General features: G+C 40.8%; 2 protein-coding genes across 6 annotated transcripts in view; one reads left to right on the top strand and one right to left on the bottom strand.

The window, feature by feature from the left end:
* The window catches only part of vps8 (VPS8 subunit of CORVET complex), a 52,071-nt gene extending 32,397 nt beyond the window's left edge, over positions 1-19,674 (bottom strand). For 3 of the 5 annotated variants that reach the window (XM_037781864.1, XM_037781866.1, XM_037781868.1), the window contains exons 1-12: positions 19,527-19,674; positions 18,011-18,079; positions 16,432-16,562; positions 14,708-14,807; positions 13,673-13,705; positions 13,097-13,151; positions 5,865-5,870; positions 5,421-5,545; positions 3,983-4,069; positions 2,925-2,992; positions 1,775-1,928; positions 628-687 (exon numbers count right to left, since the gene is read on the bottom strand). In XM_037781864.1, the coding sequence (XP_037637792.1) occupies positions 628-687; positions 1,775-1,928; positions 2,925-2,992; positions 3,983-4,069; positions 5,421-5,545; positions 5,865-5,870; positions 13,097-13,151; positions 13,673-13,705; positions 14,708-14,807; positions 16,432-16,562; positions 18,011-18,079; positions 19,527-19,598 (960 nt within the window). In that variant the 5' untranslated portion in view covers positions 19,599-19,674. The remainder of the gene's footprint in view (positions 1-627; positions 688-1,774; positions 1,929-2,924; positions 2,993-3,982; positions 4,070-5,420; positions 5,546-5,864; positions 5,871-13,096; positions 13,152-13,672; positions 13,706-14,707; positions 14,808-16,431; positions 16,563-18,010; positions 18,080-19,526) is intronic. The other 2 variants (XM_037781865.1, XM_037781867.1) reach the window with 1 other exon arrangement.
* LOC119495438 (DELTA-stichotoxin-Hmg2a-like) lies at positions 7,477-12,277 on the top strand. The gene is made up of 3 exons (XM_037781870.1): positions 7,477-8,440; positions 9,617-9,718; positions 11,298-12,277. The coding sequence occupies exons 2-3, from the start codon at positions 9,651-9,653 to the stop codon at positions 11,722-11,724; spliced, it is 495 nt and encodes a 164-aa protein (XP_037637798.1). The 5' UTR covers positions 7,477-8,440; positions 9,617-9,650; the 3' UTR covers positions 11,725-12,277.
* Positions 19,675-21,832: the final 2,158 nt, after the last annotated feature.

Below are 21,832 nucleotides of genomic sequence, written 5' to 3'. Positions count from 1 at the left end.
GCCTCTTGGACTAATGTTCCAAATGTGTAAATAAGGCTGAAAACACAGCGTCCATCCACGGGGCAATGGAAATTTCCACTGTGCCAGACACAAGTTAGAATTCAACCATTCATTTTATAATTTAACACCTGTGCTTTTCCTACTGTGACATGTAAATGCCTTCAGTGAAAAAGGCCTATTAAAAGTGTCATCTTGGAGGAGAAAACTACTGATGTACAGCTAGCGGGTCATTGTTGTGAAAAGAAACCCCATCAGATTCTTTCACAATGACCGGCTCGCTGTACGTTATCCCTTACATTGTTTTCCCCCAGAGCCTCGTGGGCCCCGTTACATGGTCGGGCCCGGGGGCTTGAGCTCGGTAAGCCCGTATATTAAGACGGCGGTGCCAGGAGAGTGTGTATTGTCGGAACAGGGGACCGAAGTGTGTAGTCTGTCATGTGTCGAGTCCAAGTCATGACAAGAATTTATGACTCTCCACTGTATAATCTGACATAGTGACCATCGTAGTCTGATCCTGGCAGTGTGTACTCAAGAACTCCCGCTAACTGACCTCAGCACAGTATTAAACGTGCCATTGCATCAATGAATCTGGGCCAACAAGATGAACAAGCAGACACATATACAGACCTTGCTGTAGGGAAAAGTCATCCAGACTTTCAGCGTGGGCTTCAGTCCGATGACCAGAATCTGGTGAAAGAAAAGCAAAAAGGAAAGACATCAGAAGCTTTACACACAGAGGATGGAGGACGCACGGTTTAGTGAGGACTGTGTAGTAGGACATCCCTGCTTGTGTTGATCCTATCAACAACGGACATGAGGCTCAGACCTGGCATTAATATGCGTCTTGGGTGATTTGATCACAAGTGGGCCGCTTTAAGTACGTCTGTTCACACCTGGCATTAGAATGCGTCTCCACATGCGTCTCGAGTGATCACTTGTGATCCGATCTCACTTCCCCGCTCTATATGCTAATAAACACGTACATCATTTCCATTTGCAAAGGCCAAATGCATCACTGTTTTTAACCAGTTTGTGTTTTGAATGATTGAGAGAATGCTGAATCATTCCCTGAGTCATTCCCACTTTTGTTCTTCTAAGGTTTATTCTTCTATTTCTTCTGCTTGTTTTTTGAGCTTTAACTATTTACTGCATACTTCCAGCTAGTCAACTATCGAAGTATTCAGTTCTTTAAAGACATTAGTGCTATATTATTATCTTTAGAAGAAGAAAATCAATATTAGAAGACAAATAAAGGAGTAGTGACTCAGAATCAGTCGACCTTGCTTCCGTAAAAACTTTAAAGTAGTGTCGCTCAGCTGAACTAAATTTAAGTTTATCCAAACGAGAAGTTCAAGAAAGAGAGTTTCAGAGTTCTATCTGACTCCAGCTCTACGACTCAGGCTTGTTCGTATATCTTTAAAACCACGACGTTCGTCTTGGGCGGCGCTAAATCACATACTCCTTTTCACTATCACCAAGCCAATCACTTCCTTTTACCATCGAAAGATTCATTTCATTCATACATTTGATTCTATCAAATCTATATCATCAAATTAATTTATTACATTTGCTTAAATAAAGTTTCATTGCCTGTGAATATTTCTTCAGAGCAGAAACTAAAGAGCAATGAACTCAGGATTTAAAACCCAGGTTATGAGATTGTTTCAAATTGTTTCATTTTGTTTATTTCATTTCCTCCTAAACACACATTTAACGAGTGCATATTTAATTTCTAAACGCAATTAGCACCACAATTGTGTGTGTGTTGGTGTACCTTAGTGAGAGAGGCCATAGCCAGCAGAGAGTAGTGTGTGATGGAATGGTCTCTGAAGTCTGGAGGAGCACGCAACGGTTCAATACAGCACACCTCCCCTTTAGAACCACTGAAGAGACACCGAGAGTCACAGGACCGCATCCCCATCACCCTCCTGGAAACAAGGACAATCAGACAGCATTAACAGGAACAAACAGAGAATGAGGGGAACAAATGAAGATGGAACAAGGAAAAAGAGTGAGAGGAGGGAGATAATGAAGGGTAGATGCTGGGATCACATCCCTCGCAACTGTTACTTATAGATGCAGAATGTGTTAACAACACAGGCGAGAAAATTAACAATTTTTAAGCTTGTAAATAACGGTCTTGTGATGCTAAAGGCTGTGTGTTTACTAAATGAGGTTCTTCTCAGCATTTCACAGTTTTTCAATACACATGTTTGTTTAGGACTCGGGCATCATTCAAGTTAATTGACTCTCAGTGGAAGTGCATTGTGGAACATCCACATTGTGTTGTAAAATTAAAAAGTTCTGTTGTCACGCGGCTGTGACTCAGGAGGTAGAGCGGCTGTCCGCTAATCGGAAGATAGGCGGTTTGATCCTCGCCTCCGCCAGTCCGCATATTGAAGTGTCCTTGGGCAAGATACTGATTGTCATGGTCCTGGGTTCTTGCCGGTCTTTTTCCTGTTTTACTTCTAAGTTTTCTCTCCTCCTCATGTGACACGTGTGCTTTTACTTCCTGCTTTCGTGTTTTCCTGCCTTGTGATTCTCTGTCCCGCCCTGATTTGTCCCACCTGTGTCTAATCACCCTGCTCTCCTGGTGTATTTAGTCTGTGTGCTTTCCCTCTCTCAGTTGTCAGGTGGTTTGTATGTGTTGCTGGTGTTCTTCATGCCATCCTGCCTGTATTCCTCATGTCATTTGCCTGCCGGTTTGTTTATCCTTTGTTCTTGGATTTTCCTCTGCCTGCTCCCTCAGTTTGGTTTCCTATCTATGTCTTGGTACCGGCTTTGTGTTAAATAAAGCTTGTCTTTTGTTCACCTTACCTGCCTATCTAGAGTCCTGCATTTGGGTCCTATAGTCTTTGAATAAGAACCACAACACATATGGTAATGGGGATCCAAATTAACAAACAAACAAAAAAGTCATTTACCTGAAAGCCAGCTCGAAAACTGATCCTCCGCTGTCGTTACACACCGCAAGAGTTGGGTCATCTGTAAACTAAAGAAAAAAACAGAGAAATAATAAGAGTGTGTGACACTCAGTAAATCTGCTTTATTGCTTTAAAGCCGTTTCTTTTCTAATGGTTGTGTATGTGTTGACTGTAGCTACTAGACCAGGGGTCTCCAACAAGTAGCTCTACCTGTGTCTGAGTGGCTCACTAAAGGTTACAAGAATATGGACATAAATTTGATAACAAAAAGTCACATTGTAAACCGGTTTAAATGTCTATCCAATCAAATTTACAGACATCGCGCCCCCTTCTGACACAAAATGATTATTTGCCAATCGGCCGACAATTAAACAAGTTGCGCTGCTTTGAAATTTCCTGACATCAGCGAAACAGTAACATGAGGCGATGCTAGCAGACCAGCAAGCCTATACCTGATTTGACAATGACCGCAGAAAATAGCCAGGCCAATAAAAAGCAACAGCAACAAATGTACTATTTTAATGAGGAATGGGTGATGACAAATGTGTGTGTCTGCGAGCGTGTCAGTCGGTAAAAGATGTAATGTCGAGCGCCACTTCACCAAAGTCCACGGCAACTTTTCACGTGACTTTCCGGCTGGTAACAGTCTACGAACAGAGAAGGTAAAGGACCTGAAAAAAACACTTAAAAGACGACAGTCTCTGTTTACCAAACTGAGGAAGAAGAAGGCCAATGCTGCAGCAGAGGCTTCGTTTAGTGGACACATCCTAGCGAAGCACAAAAAGCCCTTCACCTATGGCGGGATTGTAAGAGAAGCGATGACTGCGGTTGCTGAAATGTTATTAAAGGACCATGAAAGTAAGACAGAAATGATGTCTTCTATTGGCGATGTACAACTTGGTGGTGCTATGTGTAGCTCTCGGACACTTTCATTTTGTCACATAAGCTCTCGGAGGGAAAAAGGTTGGAGACGCCTGACCTAGACCATACAGCCATGCTCCCTTAAAGAGAGGTGGCTGAATGGATGATAGTGTGTGTGTGTGTGTGTGTGTGTGTACCTTCACATGCAGTATAGCTGTCCCTGGAGGGTGGGCATCAGTGATTGTTCTCAGGAGTTTCCCACTGGCTAGATCCCACATTGTGATCTAATCATTCAGACAGACAGACAGACAGACAGAGAGACAGATACTATACTGTCAATTACAATCAATCAATTTCAGTCAGTGAAATAAATACTGCTGTTAAGTTTGTAACGTTGATTCATCTGCGGTGTTGAAATGAGAAGTTGTTTAATTGACAGAAAATAACTTTAATAGGCATTATCACTAAAATGAAGTCGGTCATGCTCATATTTAGTTCATATGTTACTTTAAGCTACATGTTTATAATTATGTCACTGCTGCAGATACTATGAGGAAAGCATGAGTCCTTTTAATCCGGAAAAAACTCAACATACAGAAAAGGGTTCATGTGACTCTGGAGAAGTGTCAAACACCAATCAGGACCATATATAGGATACCAAATATTGTACCGCATCACCTAATGTGCATAAACACAACCTCAGCAGCAACATTCCCTCCACCTACTCAGAGGAAGATGGTGCTTTTAGGGCCCAAACTGGACTGAAATAGTTAGAGAAAAAAATGGTCAAAACATTTGTAATTACAGCTCCTGTATATTTCAAGCAAATGACATGTGTTTTGGCAACATGTGTGCAAAAGAGTAAGTACAATTTGCACAATTACCACTTGCACATGGCTTGCTGATCAAAACTGATGAGTTGATTCTCGGTGAAGTTGTCGTCCTCTTCGCAACATCTAAAGATTCTTTCATCGTTTTTGAGCCATCACATGCAAAATGTTCCATTTAATTATCAAAATCTGTCAGACATGACTTCCGGTCTGACGAATGGTAGACGTCAGAATAGGTCGCAAACCGGGAGAGCTCTGTTGAAATCCTGTCTTAACTCAAATTGTACGTGCTTTATTACCGCGGTTAACCTGTGCAAACATGCGTGAAAGGCTAATAAATAAAGCTGTTGCACATCTTCCTCTGTTGCTCTTCCTGAGGTTTCTTCCATTTTCTCTCCCTGTTAAAAGGTTGTTTTTTTTTTTGTTCAGTTTTGCCTTAAACTGTAAAGGACAGATTGTAAAGCCCCCTGAGGCAGATTTGTGATCAAATTTACTTGACTAGACAAATGCATACAGTATTAGCTTGCATGTTAATTGATTTGCCTTCAAAAACCATGTGCACACCAAAGAGCTGCATACAGTGTTCTGATATATAACACCAAGATAAACATTTTCCTTATCTTCTGTGTGGACCAGCCCTTGTGGTAGTAGTTGAAACAACAACCAGAGATTTTCAGTCACAAGAACCACCTCCCGCAGAACAAACAACATGTACTTGAACTTTAACAGTGTCCTGTGTTTAAACTCTAAATGAACAGCTAGTCAACAAGCCTGGGATTGTATGTATGCGTGTCTGAGTATATACCTGTCCTTTGGCGAACCCGCAGAGAAGTCGCGAGCAATCGTGGTTGATGCTGAGGGCAGAGACGGCTCCAAACTCTGCCCCGGTCGCCTTGGTACCCAGACAGAGCCGCAGAGCCTGATTGGTATCTGGAGAGGAAGATGAAGAGGACATTTAACTACTGAAGCAGGGCTGCAGACCTGGAAACGGTGTGAATGGTAAAAGGAAAATAAAAATAGACAATTTTCATACATCGATACCAAAACACAACACACTGGCACTGAAATGAAGAGCTGGAAATGCAATAAAAGCTGCCAATTTGCAAAGAACCAAATCAAACAACAAAGCATGCACCAAGGTAGCTCAGCCAAACCAAAATGGACATGAGCGGTGACGTCTGACGTCGGGTCGAATACAAAATGAACAACATTAAGCATGACTGACCCATGTGACAGGTGATGTTCATACCTTTTCCTGCCCGGGCATCATGACAGCAATATAAAGAGACATGGGTCAGCCCTGCTGAGACCTCAGCCCCAATCAAACCCCAGTCAAAACCCCAAACAACATCACAGGATGAGCTTAACACGCATTTTCCCTGGAAGTTATAACAAAGATAATGTTTAACAGGCTCTGATACCAATGTCCCAGCACATTGTACCAACAGACTAGGAAAAGATCTTGGACCTGAATTTCCTCAGGAAGTAGAGTCTGCTCTGTCCTTTCCTGTAAACAGCCTTGGTGTTGCATTTCCAGTGCAGTCTGTTGTCAAGGTGAGCTCCAAGATACTTGTCTACCACCTCCACCTCTTCTCCCAGAATGTTGTCCTTTAGGACCATCTCCTTGGTTTTGGTCATGTTCAGGAGTAGGTGGTTCCCTCTGCACCACACAGGTTCTTCTCCTATCTGTGTGAATCATGTGCTAGAGAGTAGGGATGTCACGGTACCAGAAATCTAGTAGTCGATACCAATACCAGTGAATTTCCACGATTCTTGATACCAATTCGATGCCACGGTAAAAAACAAACAAAAAAAAAAACAATAAATCCCATGTAATTCAACACGCACTGTTTTATTAAAAACATTTGAACATTACAAAAAACAGAGGCATGTAGCCTTTAAGTAATAAATTAAAATAATTGACCCATTTTGTTCATTTTGGCGTATCAGCGGCGTGTTATCAATCGATAGTCAGACGACGGACACTACATACTGACTGTGAACGTATCTGGTCCGTGAGCTCAGAGTAGTAGGAGCAGGACACAGAGGATTTATTGTCGAAGCGAAAAGCAAACGCACCTATTTGGCAATATTTCACGTTTAATCCCAATGCTATGAGGGAACCATAACGTTAATGAGATAATCACCGCGAGGTGGATGGAGCCGTGACAGCCGGTGTGCATGCAGCAGCGGCGCCAGGTAGACCCCCACAGCGGAGCCCCGCAACAAAAGCGCTATCGGCAGTATAGGTCAGAGTCAGCGCTCTGCACATATTGACCGTAATCTTTCTTGTAAAATGTCCGGTGTAATCGATAACACCGGTGTTGTCACAAGTTTATTAACCGTTGGGAACATTTTCCTCACCGTCACATCCCTACCAATGACCATTACAGGCATCATACGGTACCTTCGGTACTGTAGAAAAAGAGTACCGTCATTTTTTTTAAATTTTGGCATCGACTTGGTACCGAAGTATTGGTTCTCGTGACATCCCTACTAGAGAGTGCTTCTTGTGTTTGTGTCGTCTGTCTGTAGTCCTCTCTCTCTAGGTTCCATGGTGGAGAGGAGGTTGTGTTGCTCAGGCTCCATCTGTTTGGCGACACCTGAAAGCTGCTTGATATCCTCCTGGATCCAGTGCAGTCTGGACCAATCAATAAAACCTCTGTTTTGTTATTGTTCAGCTGCAGGTCATTTTGATGCATCCATTCTTCGATCTCAGTTAGGCAGTTTTGCAGGGCAATGAGGCTATTGGGGTCGTTGGGGATGATGGGCAAATACAACTGGGTGTCATCTGCATAACAGTGATAAGACACGTTGTGTTTTTGCATTATATGATCCAATAGAAGCATGTTAAGTGAGAAGAGGACCGAACCTAGAAATAGAGCCTTGTATCTAGAATAGTACCGGACCTAGAATAGAACCTTTATCTCCCCCTGAACATCCTCCGTCTCCCACCCTGACCCCTCTAAAAAGGGGGCAGATTGGTAAGAAGTTAAGTTAAGAATGGTTTTGGCTAACAGAGAAGGAGATTACTTTTACATTAAAATATAGCTTTGGATTATCACCACACCTGCAGGGTGTTTTTCTGATTACAGATATTGGTCCTCAGTACTAAACAGTTCCATGTACACACTGAACAGGCTGCTGGCTGCTGACGCACTCACTATTCCAATTCAAGCACTGATTACGGCGACTGCAAATACTAGTCATATAACTGATAAGACTGCTGATTAAAAAACACTAATGCTTTTATTGGTACTACTGCTGCAAAATACTACGACTATCATGGTTAAAGCAATTTTAAAGAAATCAAATCACAAATTCACCGCGTGCAAAGCCCTATACTAAGGAATTATATTAGATTTTTGTGGTTGTCTTGATTCTTGCTTTATCTTACGGCAACTACTGTTCACTTAGCATATAGTCTCATTTCATGGTCAGTCTATTAATATGTGTATTGCTCCTCCTCATACTACAGAGCAGGCCAGTAGCTCCCTACCCTCCTCGGGACGCCCTGTACAAATAATGGATACCATTTTAAAAGGTTCAAACAAAAGAAGGTCCAAATAAAAGCCTACGTTGATGTAATCACTATGATCCAACCTTCAGTGGTGATAAGGTGGTGGCGGCATCCGGGAACAGAGGGGAGAGCTGATACTGTACAGGAGATAAGGAAGCCCTGATTACCTGAGTCAATAAAACCCGCTGTGGAAGCAGCTCGTGTGTAATGTGACTTGACCACCACATCCTGCCTGAAACCTGGACCAACAATCCGTCAGCTCCAACAACTGGTTTTTGGCTTTAACTCTGCAGATCATAAAAAAGGTAAGCACTCCTATATTCATCTAATGTGTGTAGACATTAGTGATTCTAGCTCAGTGTGTGGGCTGATGGTGCTAATATTGTTTAAAGTTTCATGAGATCTATTTCCACATGGCCGATGTTTTGTTTCATTACCAGTTGTATGCCACGCCACTTCTGACCAGTCTGTTGGTAATTGTGTCATCTGGTTTTAGTCCTGAGATCATGTGTGTTTTAGTCCTATTTAGTCAACTTCATCCTTCTCAGCCATCAACGTTTTAGTCACCCAATAATTGAATTTGTATATTTTAGTGGCTCCCCATTAGCTCGTGCCATAGCAGTTGCTGATCTCACTGCGGTGAGAAAATGTCCACATAAAATATTAATACAATCATGAAAGCAAGGTTCAAATGAAAAAATAAAAAATAAATAGAAAAACAAAACAGTTCATCTTAAAACAACAATAACAACACAAAACGATGGTTCTGATTACCACATACGGTATAATACACACTAAATAAAGCAAAGACTGTGCCAAACATGCAATGAGAACTAATGATTACAATAAAACTGCTATATCTAAGTACACACTGATAACGTACTACATTCTATATGTATGTTTTAAGAAGTTAGTCTTGGCTCTAGGATTAACTAATTGTTATTTATGGACAAACTGAGAGGAACCAGCGTCCACTCAAAGACCTGAGAAAGGTATACCTAAAAATATGAATTTGCTGATGAAAACAAACAGTCTGTTCTGGATACGACGCTGCTGCTGCTACTACTACGGTATGAAGAGTGAAGAACAAGTCAAGCAGCCTTATTTTGGGCGAGTTGAAGTTTATTGATGTCCTTTTTATTAGTAGCAGACCGACCACGTGGTTAGAAAATAATAAACAGTGCAACTCCCGAATAATAATTTGATCTGATTAACTTGATTCAGTTTGAAGTCTTGTATAAAGAGGCAGAGCTGAGGACTAGTCAGGATTTAGATTTAGTTTAGTAAGCAGCCTTATTTGCTATCTTAAGAGTACTGTTTGTGACTTACACCTTTAGACTTCACACTCTCAGCTTGTCACCCAATCACACACTGAAACTCAAACACATCAATCAGTGAAGCATACAGTAGATGACTGAGCGTGTGTGTCACTGTGCTTCAGAGATGCTGAATGAACTGAAATGATGCTGTCTTGTCTCTAGTTCCCAGGCAGCCACCGCTCCACACCTCATCACAATGCCTCATCGCCTCTGCTCCATTGAGATTAACAACAGCTCTGGCAGCTACACTCTCGCCAACCCAAGGTAATGCATTGCTTTTGTACTTGTCTTTTTCTGAAGGTATTGAGAGTATATATTAAACCTGACTTAAGCAGTTCCCTGCCGTAAACTACGTCCTACACTACATCATACACTACGTACACTACGTACACTATGCCGTACACTATGTACACTACGCTGTACACTACATACAGTACACTACACTGTACACTATGTCATACACTACGTACACTGCATACACTACGCCATACACTATGTACACTATGCCGTACACTACATACACTACGCTGTTCACTACGCTGTTCACTACATACAGTACACTACACTGTACACTATATACACTATGTCATACACAACGTACACTACATACACTATGCACACTACGTCATACACTGCGTACACTACATACACTACGCTGTACACTACGAACACTACTCCATACACTACATACAGTACACTACACTGTACACTTTATACACTATGCCGTATCCTACGTACACTACGCTGTACACTATACACTGTCATACACTGCGTACACTACATACACTACGCTGTACACTATATACACTACGTCATACACTGCGTACACTACATACACTACGCTGTACACTACAAACACTACATACACTACGTCTTACACTACATACGTTACACTGTACACTATGAACACTACGCCGTACACTACATACAGTATACTACATTGTACACTATATATACTATGCCGTACACTACGTACACTGCGTACACTACATACACTAAGCTGTACACTACACGCAGTACACTACACTGTACACTATATACACTATGTAATACACTGCTTACATTACATAAACTACGCTGTACACTATATACACTATACATACACTGTGTACACTACATACACTACGCTGTACTCTATATACACTACGTCGTACACTACATACACTACGCCGTACACTACATACACTATGTCATACACTATGTACACTTCATACTCTACGTTGTACACTATACACTATGTCATAAACTACATACACTACGTCCTACACTACATACACTACGCTGTACACTACATACACTATGTCATACACTACATACACTATATACACTACATACACTACGCTGTACACTACATACACTATATATACTACATACACTACGCTGTACACTACATACACTATGTACACTTCATACTCTACGTTGTACACTATACACTATGTCATAAACTACATACACTACGTCCTACACTACATACATTACGCTGTACACTACATCCACTATGTCATACACTATATACACTGTCATACACTACATACACTACGCTGTACACTATATACACAATGTGGCATACTACATACACTACGGCGTACACTACGTCCTCGAGTCGAGTCATGTCGAGTCGATCCATGTGGTGGAAATGAGGCTTTCGTTCCAATGAATGATGAACTTAACGCTTCCGCATACATATTTTAGAGAAATGTGTGCTTCAGTTTGGGGTTTGGTGCTTTTCTGTTGCGATAACAAATAGCTTTGACTTTGTGGTGCATTCACATGCTTGTAGGAAGACACAGAAACCCACTGTGGAGGTAAAATGATCTGACATGTTGTGTCTCTCTGTGTTCAGGGTGTTCACTGAGAGCGGCTGCTGTGAGGTCCCTCTGCCCCCCATGGTGGGTCCCTACTCCCCCGCCAGCGCATTGTTCAACAAGACCACCGGCAGTGCGACCGGTTCCGTCGGCGTCTTCACCTACGACCTTTTCAACGCCGACCTCAACGACTACAGCCATGTCATGGCCGTCATGTTCTCCGTGCCCTACGACCGAAACCTCTACTCCAACTGGTTCGCTGTGGGGATCTTTGACAGAGGAAACGACTGCGACTACAATCTTTACGATATGATGTACAATGGAGGTGAAAATAATTTTGTAAGAGGAAAGGCTGATGGCTCCTGCATTTCTTATGAGGGTGATTATGTAATCGTCAGTGCCTCCATGTCAGACTCAGGTGAAGCAGTCCTGAGGGTGGATATCAGTGATACTGGCATGTATTAAGGTCCTACTGTTGTTATGTAAGCCATATCACATGATCACAGTAATTGTAATAAAGTATTGTTGACAAAGTTGGTCACTAGCTGCTCATTAATCAATATACTTAAAATATGAGTTACACATGATGGTACACTAAATATTGGTTATTTCTGGTGTTATATTAAACAGTTGAAAAAGCCTAATTGCAAATAAAAAAGAAGACTTTTACGTGTCCATCAAGTCATGTCTCCTTTTAAGAAAATACTAATAAATGTATTGTTTTCTCTCACATAGAGATCTTGTTGATAGATCATTATCCAGCTTTCTGATTGGCTGTGACTCTCATTTGTGGATGTCCTCACTAAATTTAATCGTCCAATATTTACTTTAATTTTAAGTTTGATTACATTTTCCCATTTTATACAACTGATAACTGAAGGTCAGGACAGGATTTAGACTATCCTCAACCTCAACGTCTAGAAAATACTGAAGTTTCACATTCATACGTGATTCGTGTGCATTCTGCATGACTTGGACATGACTGTGAGAGGATACCGGAGCACCCGGAGGAAACGCACACTTCTTTTACCCTTCCTCAGATCTATGGGACAGGACTATCTATGTAGGGAGGTGCCCGTCTTACACTAATGACACCGTAAGCTATGTTTAGGTGTGTATGAATAGGACAGACAATAGGCTACAGTCAGTATGAGTTTGTGGATGGTGTGTAACTACCTCTTGTGGTAGTATTAAAGAAGACCCTGTTGCAGACAGTAAGGCACAAGACTACTACTGCTACTGTACGCATGCAACAGAGGTGCCCAGCTGGAATCAGACACATTGTGATCACAGTGAAAAGTGTCTTTAACTGAATTTATAGCAGACCATGCCAACTTGTTTTAAAGGTGCAGCGTGTAGGATTTGGTGATATCTAGCGGTGAGGTTACAGATTGCAACCATCCTAAACTTCTCTCGTGTGCCAAGCATGTCGGAGAACTACGGTGGACGAAGCGAAAACGTGAATGTCCCTTTAGAGCCAGTGTTTGGTTTGTCCGTTCTGGGCTACTATATGAACACGACGGCCGGCTTTGTGAAGAGGATCCGCTCCCTTGTAGATACAAACGGCTCATTCTAAGGTAACGAAAACACGATTCTTATTATCGGGTGATTATACACTAAAGAAAACATACTTATTGATATTTTATTCCTTTTCTGCCAATAGATCCAACTAAATGTTAAACACTTTTCCTTTGACAAGACATAACTGGTAACTACACTTAATTAGCTTTATCTACACTGTTTGTGTTATATTTGCATTGTAAAAGGTTAAAAATGTGAAAATATCATTTAAACCACCGTGTGTGTATATAAGGAGCGTTATCAAGTTTAGACTCACCAAAGACCAGAGCCAGACCATGGGACGTTCCTACAGCAATCACACCCGCTACCGTCTGAACACAAATAAAATGTACAGCTCAGAATTGATCAGAGGAAGTCGGGAAAAGCTAAGCACAGACAAAATAAGACAAAACCCTATGATCAATATCTAACTTTCTGGCACAATCAAGGACCACAAACACAGACTCACCTGTGAGTGTACTTAATAATAATAATGGTTGCTCTAGTTTGAATGTGTTTTCAGTAGCGGTATCCATCATATTCTCTCTCTGCTTCTCCCCTACAGTATACTATATCTCTAGAGTTCTGTGTAAATGCTGCAGCTGCTTTCGAAAATATGTTCAACTTAGCTTTCTGTTGTATTGTTGTGTGAAACCTTCTGAAACTGGTCTACAGTAATGTTTGTAGTTAATAGAAATGATCATAGCGATTTATATAAATGCAAAAACCTTGAATGTGGTCGCCTGATGATATATAGGGCATACATATAGTCAAAAGTCATAGAAAGAGTTCCTTTAAACTAAGACCATCTCTCTGCTCAGTTGAATTCATTGTTGAATAAACTAATACTTACTATAGCAGTTGGCAGTCCAGCATCCACTTTGTCCTGAGGAAAATACACAAAGCTTTTAATTTTGCTTGAATACATAAATGCATTAGGACCCGATCAGACAGAGGCACACCGCACCGCCTTTTTGTTGCCCGATCAGACAGCGTTTTTTGCAGTTTGCTGCGTTTTTTTATTTTATATGGTGCTAGGCAACCACCAAATGAGTGCTAATGTTACCTTATTACAAACTATGAGCTGTACGTGACACTAATACTTAATAGTACAGTTTTAAATTAATGAAAACAATTTACCCAAAATCTCAAATACTGCACTAATTTGCCTCCTGCTGTTCTCTGTTCAGATCATGGCGAGTATGATTGGTGAAGCCGTAAAGCGCCGGATATCCAGCGAAAGTCACCATAATAAGAAGAAACTCTAATGACGTCGGGCACCTTTCAGCTCTGAGATGAATTTATTTCCACTCGATGTCATTCAAACAGCCTGCAACACGTCCTATGGAAAGGAGACTGGGTCACGCGTCATCAACGCATCATATCTTCGGAGGTATAACACGTGCCCAGTAAAATCTGGCCTGCGCTCGCCGAAATTGAGCCAGTCGCAACGCACGACCGCAGCTTCAGTTACACTGCGCATGTGTTACAACCCTTACCCCAAGACCCATGTCTGCCCATGACCCAGCCTCCTTTCCATAGGCCTTGGACTGCAACAGGAAGTAAACTGGGAATGTTTACATGAACTGTGAAATGCTCTATAATGACATCTCAACACTAATGACACATCAGATTCTTTCTGATTTCTTTAATCCTCCTTACATCCCTAACAACAATGATTATAAGTACAGTACACAGTAAGCACTCACTGTTATGGGATGTTTTATCATTTCATTTTGTTCACATCAAAACAAGCTGATGTTCTCTATTCAGAAACACTGACAACAGTGTTGGAAGGCTGATGTATTCCTGTTTCTGTATGTATGTGTATGTGTATGTGTGTGTGTGTGTGTGTGTGTGTGTGTGTGTGTGTTGTTGTTTGTCTTACAGCAGCAGAGACGATCTGTGCAGAGATGCCCTTCAGCAGGCTGTGTCGGAGAACAGACCCATGAACGGTCGTATTCAGATCCACTGTCGTCCTCCTCTTTCTTCATGCATGTACACGTCAACACGTAGACAGACACAGACACATGGACACAAAGAAGACATTGTCCATGTTATTACCTTGTACATGCAAAGACAAGAAGGCTTTAGTAAGCTTTAGTGTGTGTTTGTGTGGCTGGAGGTCACTCCTTCACAGGACTATGTTAGGATGTAGCTTTGTATTGGCTGGTGGTTGTGCTGCTTTGGTTGCTGCAGCAGCATCTGTATGGAGTCTTTGACTCACTGTCCAGAAAACGAAACACCCAACACACACCTTACCGACCTACACCCTACCGATCTTTACAGCACAGTGTCACTGACTGACCCACAAAGGTTCTAAAAATAAAATATATTTTTTAACTTGAGCTTACAGTAATTCAGAATCAATGCAGGAGAAATAATCTTGTGATTAATGGATTGGGCCGGATAAAGCTGATGAAAGGAAAAGGAGTCCAAAGTACAAGAACTGCTCACCACAAAACTTAAACTGGATGCCCCTGTGTGGAAACTGGGAGAGCTCACAGGAATGTAAAGTTCAGAGGTGACAGTGAAAGGCAGAGATCATTTTAAGGACAAACAGCTAATCCTTGCCAGGGCAAGATCTAACCTGAAGAACACCTCGAGTGACGAAGAGAAAAGCTTAGCTATTACCCGCAATGGATGAGGCAAGAGCAAGAGGAGATGATGCCATCATCAGCTGTGACCAAGGAGCAGTGCCTGAGCATAGAGAAGGCCTCCAAGCAACCATATAAACTGTGTTGGATCATTGGTTGATATGAACTGGGAAGATTTTCTCAGAAACATCTTGTAGTGTACTGTTTAGCTGTAAAATGAGAAAGTTTGTGACCCGGCAGCCATGTTGAGATCAGTTGAGGAAATACTAATCACCGCCCACCAGCCAGAGCACACTTTCTCATTTTACAGCTAAACAGTACACTACAAGATGTTTCTGAAAACATTTGAGGAGAGAAATAGGCATTACAGTAACAGAATATTGATTCCTATTTGATCAGCGATGCCTAGTTTGACCGTTTGATCAGAGTTTGCGAGTGATTGACAGCTGCCTTCATTGAATGAACAGCCAATAGGAACGCTTTCTCTCTCTCTGAAATGACCTGTGATTGGTCAAAGTCTCCCGTCACACGCCTGAAAACCGAGCCATGATGGGATTTTTGCCCAATGATGCCAAAAACATTCTGCCTACTGAAGCTTTAATTGCTTACTGACCACTCAATAACAGATATGTTTATGTTCATAAATGATAATTTGGGGGGGAGTGTCTTTGGAGGGAGGCCTGAAGGACGGACTGTCCGTGTTGCAGACTTGGAGACTTTCTCTCTAGAGTCAGGGACTTTTGGAGCTAGTGCTGCTAGCTACCTTCACTGGATAAGAGTTGGTGACACTCTTAAAATCTAGCGTACTCTTGCTAGTTTCTCATCATTACCAATCCTAGCTTTAAGTATTCAGTGGCTGTTAAAAATAAAATACTTGTGTCTCTTATTTGCTTCCGTAATCTTATTTCATTGAAGTTACTGAGGTAACTTATTATCTGCCCAAGGGGAAGCATATAAATGTGTGTGTGTGTGTGTGTGTGTGTGTGTGTGTGTGTGTGTGTGTGTGTGCTCATGCCGTTTGAGGTGTGCTGGGTCTCCACTGTCAGAGCTGGCCAGAGAGGAGGTGTCACAGGAGTGAGCATCCATGTTGTCTGTGTTCAGCAGGCAGGTATCCTCCAATACGAATGGTTCCTCCTCATCCTCCAGCTGCAGACACCACACAGGAGAACAGTAACAAATACCTCCTACATCCATAGTGGAGGGGGTCCATGAACAAATATGTTTACCTGATATCGAACTACTGTCTGTATCAGCACCATTTCCTCCTAATACACCTGACTGCAGTATATAATCATCCTTAAGCTGATGTTATATCTGCTGCCGACATTGACCTCTCAGTACAACAAACCGGAAGCTTCTCCTGGCTGATTTTAACCACTTTAACTGCAAAAAGATGCTTAAAAGTTTTAATCAGTGTATTACTTGTCCTTCTCACAGCGATAGGACACTAGACTGAGAGCCAAACTTGAATATAATACAAAAATTAAGTCCATGACAGGTCTATACAACAAGAGCAATATAGACTCCTTAACACGTTACAGTAGAGAGCAGCAGAGTGGTGAGTATGACATGTCTCTGTTGAACGTACAGAGTTAGTGTTGTGGAAATGTACATAATACTGAATTTATCAAGAGAGCAGAAAGTGATGAGTTTCCAGGCAGTAAGATAGAATATACATATAAAACAGGGAAGACCAGAATTAAAATAAAGCCTTGGTTCTCTCTGTAGCTGAGATAGATAAAGGCCCCTGGCGACTACATTACATCGGTACCTACATATGCAAATAAAGTGTTTCACAAACATTCAAACTATAACTGACAATGTCTGAAAATGACTGAAAATGTCAGCTTTCTAGTTTATATATATATATATATATATGAAGTGAGTGTCTGTTATTTGGCTTCACTAGGCCTGACAATGGGCATTCTGGACTAGTACTTCACACACACATACTAGGGCTGTCAATGGATTAAAGGCCGTGTAAATCTAAAATAAATGTGCATTCTGGGTTTGTCACACCACAGAAAAATGTGTTACTAACCACCTAGCCAAATTTGAAAGATTAAAAAAATCTCCAAGTATATAAAATTAGCTTTCAAAATCATGGAAAAATAAGTAGTATTCTCTGCTCTGAAACGCTGAAGGCGCTGAAACCACACCCACAAGCGGGGAAGGTGCGCCTTCAGTAGCGGAGAGCGAAGAGGGAAGAGCCCAGCGCCAAATCCCCATCCGACGGCCCAAAAAATCCTGAACACAAAACTGGCAAAAAAACAGTTGAACGGTCTAACTCCACAATCCAGTACTACAATGTTCACAGTCTTTGCACATGTTTTCAGTCATTATTTTCCAACATTTATAATGTGTTTAGAAACAAATCTGAATTTCCTTTAAAAGGCCTTTAAAATATTATAATGATTGTCCATAATTAATCGCGATTAATCACATATTTTGTATCTGTTCAAAAAGTACCTTCAATGGATATTTTTCAAGTATTTAATACTCTAAAACCTTTTCAAAAAAGTTGTGGTTATACTGTTGACAGAGTGTGATGGAGTATAATACAGAGTATTAGTCAAAGAGCAACATGTACTCACCTCATTAAGGATGCTCTCCAGTGTGGGAGGTGTGTCTACTTGGGGAATGTCAAACTCCTTATCATCGATCTGAGAACAGAAGCAGTATTATTAGTAGTTTTATTAGTAGTAGTAGTAGTAGTATTAGAAAGCAGTATTTGTTTGTTTGTGCTTTCTTTGTTGTGTGCATATTTGAATCTCCTTCATCTGTCTGACTGGCAGCATGTCCTCCATGTGTTTTATCCTAAATCAACCCCAGACACCATCAAATCCACAAGACTCCAGACTTCCAACAGGGATTCAACATTTCAGAGTGACGCTTCTCTGAGAGACACACACAATAAGAAAGAGAGCGGATGAACGGTTCATTTCTCTGTAGGCTCCTTTCCACCATGTTGTCAGACACTTAGAATAACAATCTGAGCCTGTCAGTGGCAACAACAAGCACTGTAAGTGGACGTAAACGGACGGTGCCAGGTTGCCCCAAAAGATTACATTACAGCTGGTTTAGCGGCTGGCGGCCGCAGCGTTCTCCCTCAATACTGGACCAGATCATAAAGTGTTGTTGTCCCCATTAGTCATTTAAACATGGGAAAAAGGGTCCAAGATCCATTCAGTGAGCGACTAGTGATGCCTCAGTGTTCTACTGAACGATTCAGGAGGTCTTTTGTCCCAACAGCGGTCAGATTTTTTACTGAACATTCTTAGATATGGCCTAGATCCATGGTACCTCTCAGCTGTTGATTATGTCTCAAAGGGCTTCTTATGATGTTATTTATTTATTGGTGTATTGTGAATACTGTGTTTTTGTTGTTTGTTTGTTGTTGTCTGACTTGGTGGCAATCGAATTTCCCCAAGGGGATCAATAAAGCTGTCTATCTATCTAAGTGGAACCAGGTTGAAAAATTGAAAGTAGTTGAAAAATACAGAAGTTCTCCTTTCACTCAGACTGTGGAAGTCTAACTGGTTAATTGCAGATATCATGTACATACACCTGCAATCATAATATGGTATGACTCATGTATGACAAACAATATCCTCCAAATGTCTTGCAAACAACAGCCGTGTGAATCGGTTTAATCCTGTTTGTACTCCTACTTGTGTGTTGGGCGTGTAGGACGTCAAACACAACGGGAAGTGACAGCACGTGAACGCACCACTGACCACAGGCCAGATGCACATTCAGACCTTCCTGACTGGAAGTAAACACACCATCAACTGACCGTCTGAGGCTCAGAGACAACATTAAGGTGTCTCTGACTGAGACATTAAGAGCAGTGAGCGTGATCTGCATTGTAAACAATCAGGTTACTGGATCACGTGTTCACACTTTAGGACAGTGTAACAGACTAACGGTGGTCTGTTCACACATGTGTTGATACTTTAGATTAACGTTACTACAGTTAAATAGCATGACAACAATAACAATACCACACAGAGGAGAGAACCGTGAGGACCTTCATGGACGACAGGAGCATCACCATGTAGGCAGATTAACGAGTACTAGTAGTAGTAGTATGTTCGTAATGTGTCTCACCGCGTCCATCTCCACCAGGTTGAGCTGTGAGGAGGCAGAGAGGAGGCTGCGGGTGTCCGGAGACTCCGACATGGCCCTGTTTACATGCACGGAGCGGCTCGCCTGCTGCTGAGTCCCGCTGTGTGTGCATCTGCTCGGTTCCTGGTTCCTGACAGGAAGTAGATTCATTACAGCTTCCGGTTGAATTTTTCAGAATAAACCAACATACCGTTATTTCTGCAAAATCATGAAAAATACATGTAACATGTATGTGTTAGAACTACATGATGATACTAGTACAATAAAAAACTCATAAAACTATACAATGGTAAAATATAGTATACTAATAATAGAGAGCACGTAACTGACAATAACCTGATATCTTCAGGTGGAATTTTCCACTTGTGCAATTTTGTTAATAGTCTGCTATTAAACCAAATAATGATCTAATACTGCGCTATAACTTTTACTTTTGTGTGTTATACTCTATTTCAGCTTCTATTTTACCTTTTTCAGCTTGTTTTTATTTTCTAATCTTTAACGTATTTGTGGCTGTTTTAATTATGTCTTAATGTTCTTTTGCACTTTGTTGCAATGTTCTTGAATGTTTGTGTAAAGCACTTTGAATTGTTGCTGAAATGTGCTACACAAATAAAGCTGCCTTACCAAACATGGAATGCTGCCGAAAACACAATGTGTGTGATTTCAATAAATACCAGCCTATAGAATATATATTACATTTGTTTTTCATATTTGTCATTTTTTTTTCCATGAAATGTTGGGTTCCACATTACGATACGATACGATACAACTTTTACAACACATTAATTATTATTTAGCAACAAGATGGACTGATGGACAAAAGCGTTCTTTAGCCTGATGCGGTTAAATGTAGGGACACTGAATCGTCTCTTGGAGGGCAGGAGTTGATATTCCCCATTTAAAACATGTAAGGGATCAGAAGAGATGCTGTTGGCAAGTCTGAGCATACTCTTGTTGTGAGTTGCTTGAAAGGAGGGTGTCACGGGTTGGCCAATGATCTTCGCGCAGATCTTGACTTGGCTATAAAGTTTAGTTTTAAGTTTTACAGATATACTACTGAGCCAGGCTGTGCTGCAGTACAACAGGGCACTCTGAATCACTGAACTGAAAAATAGAAAAATTATCTGGCTACTGGCTCCAAATGATATGAGTCTGCGAAGAAAGTAAATGCACTGCTGTATCTTCTTACAAGTAAATTCAATGTGAGGGGTCCATGATACTACTATATTATGACGGAGTATTAGGGCCACATTGAGGGGGAAAACAAATCTGAGATTTCGAGAATAAAGTTGTAATATCACGAGAATAAAGTCATAACTTTACAAGAAAAAAAGTCGTAATATTACAAGTTTTTCTCGTAAACCTTTCTTTATTCTCATAATATTACGACTTTTTTTCTCGTAAACTTCTGACTTTGTTCTCATAATATTACAACTTTTTTCTCGTTAACTTCTGACTTTGTTCTCATAATATTACAACTTTTTTCTCGTTAACTTCTGACTTTATTCTCTTGATATTACGACTTTTTTTCTTGTGAACTTCGGACTTTATTCTCATAATATTACGACTTTTTTTCTCGTAAACTTCGGACTTCATTCTCATAATATTACGACTTTTTCTCATAAACTTCTGACTTCATTCTCATATTACCACTTTTTTTCTTTATTCTCGAAATCTCAGATTTATTTTTTTCCTCGATGTGGCCCTAATACTCTGTCGTACCACATGGACAGAGTGTGAATGTGTTTACTTGTGTGTGTGCACCATAACTTTATGGGTCTGTTAGTTGAACAATAAGAAAAGGAATGAATAAAGGATGGAAGAAGGAAAGGAGACAAAAAAAATCTGAGATTTTCGAGAATAAAGTCGTAATATCATGAGAATAAAGTCATAACTTTACAAGAAAAAAAGTCATAATTTTACAAGAATAAAATCATAACTTTACGAGAAAAAAGTCGTAATGTTACAAGTTTTTCTCGTAAACCTATGTCTTTATTCTCATAATATTACAACTTTTTTTCTGGTAAACTTCTGACTTTATTCTCATAATATTACAACTTTTTTCTGGTAAACTTCTGACTTTATTCTCATAATATTATGACTTTATTCTCATAATATTATTACTTTATTCTCATAATATTACAACTTTTTTCTCGTAAACTTCTTAATTTATTCTCATAATATTATGACTTTATTCTCAAAATCTCAGTTTTATTTTTTTCCTCGATGTGGCCCTAATACTCCGCCGTACCACATGGACAGGAGTGTGAATGTGTTTACTCGTG

This window comes from Sebastes umbrosus, chromosome 10 (genome assembly GCF_015220745.1).
Source record: "Sebastes umbrosus isolate fSebUmb1 chromosome 10, fSebUmb1.pri, whole genome shotgun sequence".
Taxonomy (NCBI): Eukaryota; Metazoa; Chordata; class Actinopteri; order Perciformes; family Sebastidae; genus Sebastes; species Sebastes umbrosus.
The sequence above is the reverse complement of the archived record's forward strand: the minus strand, read 5'-3'. Positions and strand labels throughout refer to the sequence as shown.

Coding starts and splice junctions, on each gene's coding strand:
- LOC119495438 (XM_037781870.1), top strand. CDS start 9,651: ATGCCTCATCGCCTCTGCTCCATTGAGATTAACAACAGCTCTGGCAGC. Junction 9,719..11,297: donor TACACTCTCGCCAACCCAAG/GTAATGCATTGC, acceptor CTCTGTGTTCAG/GGTGTTCACTGAGAGCGGCT.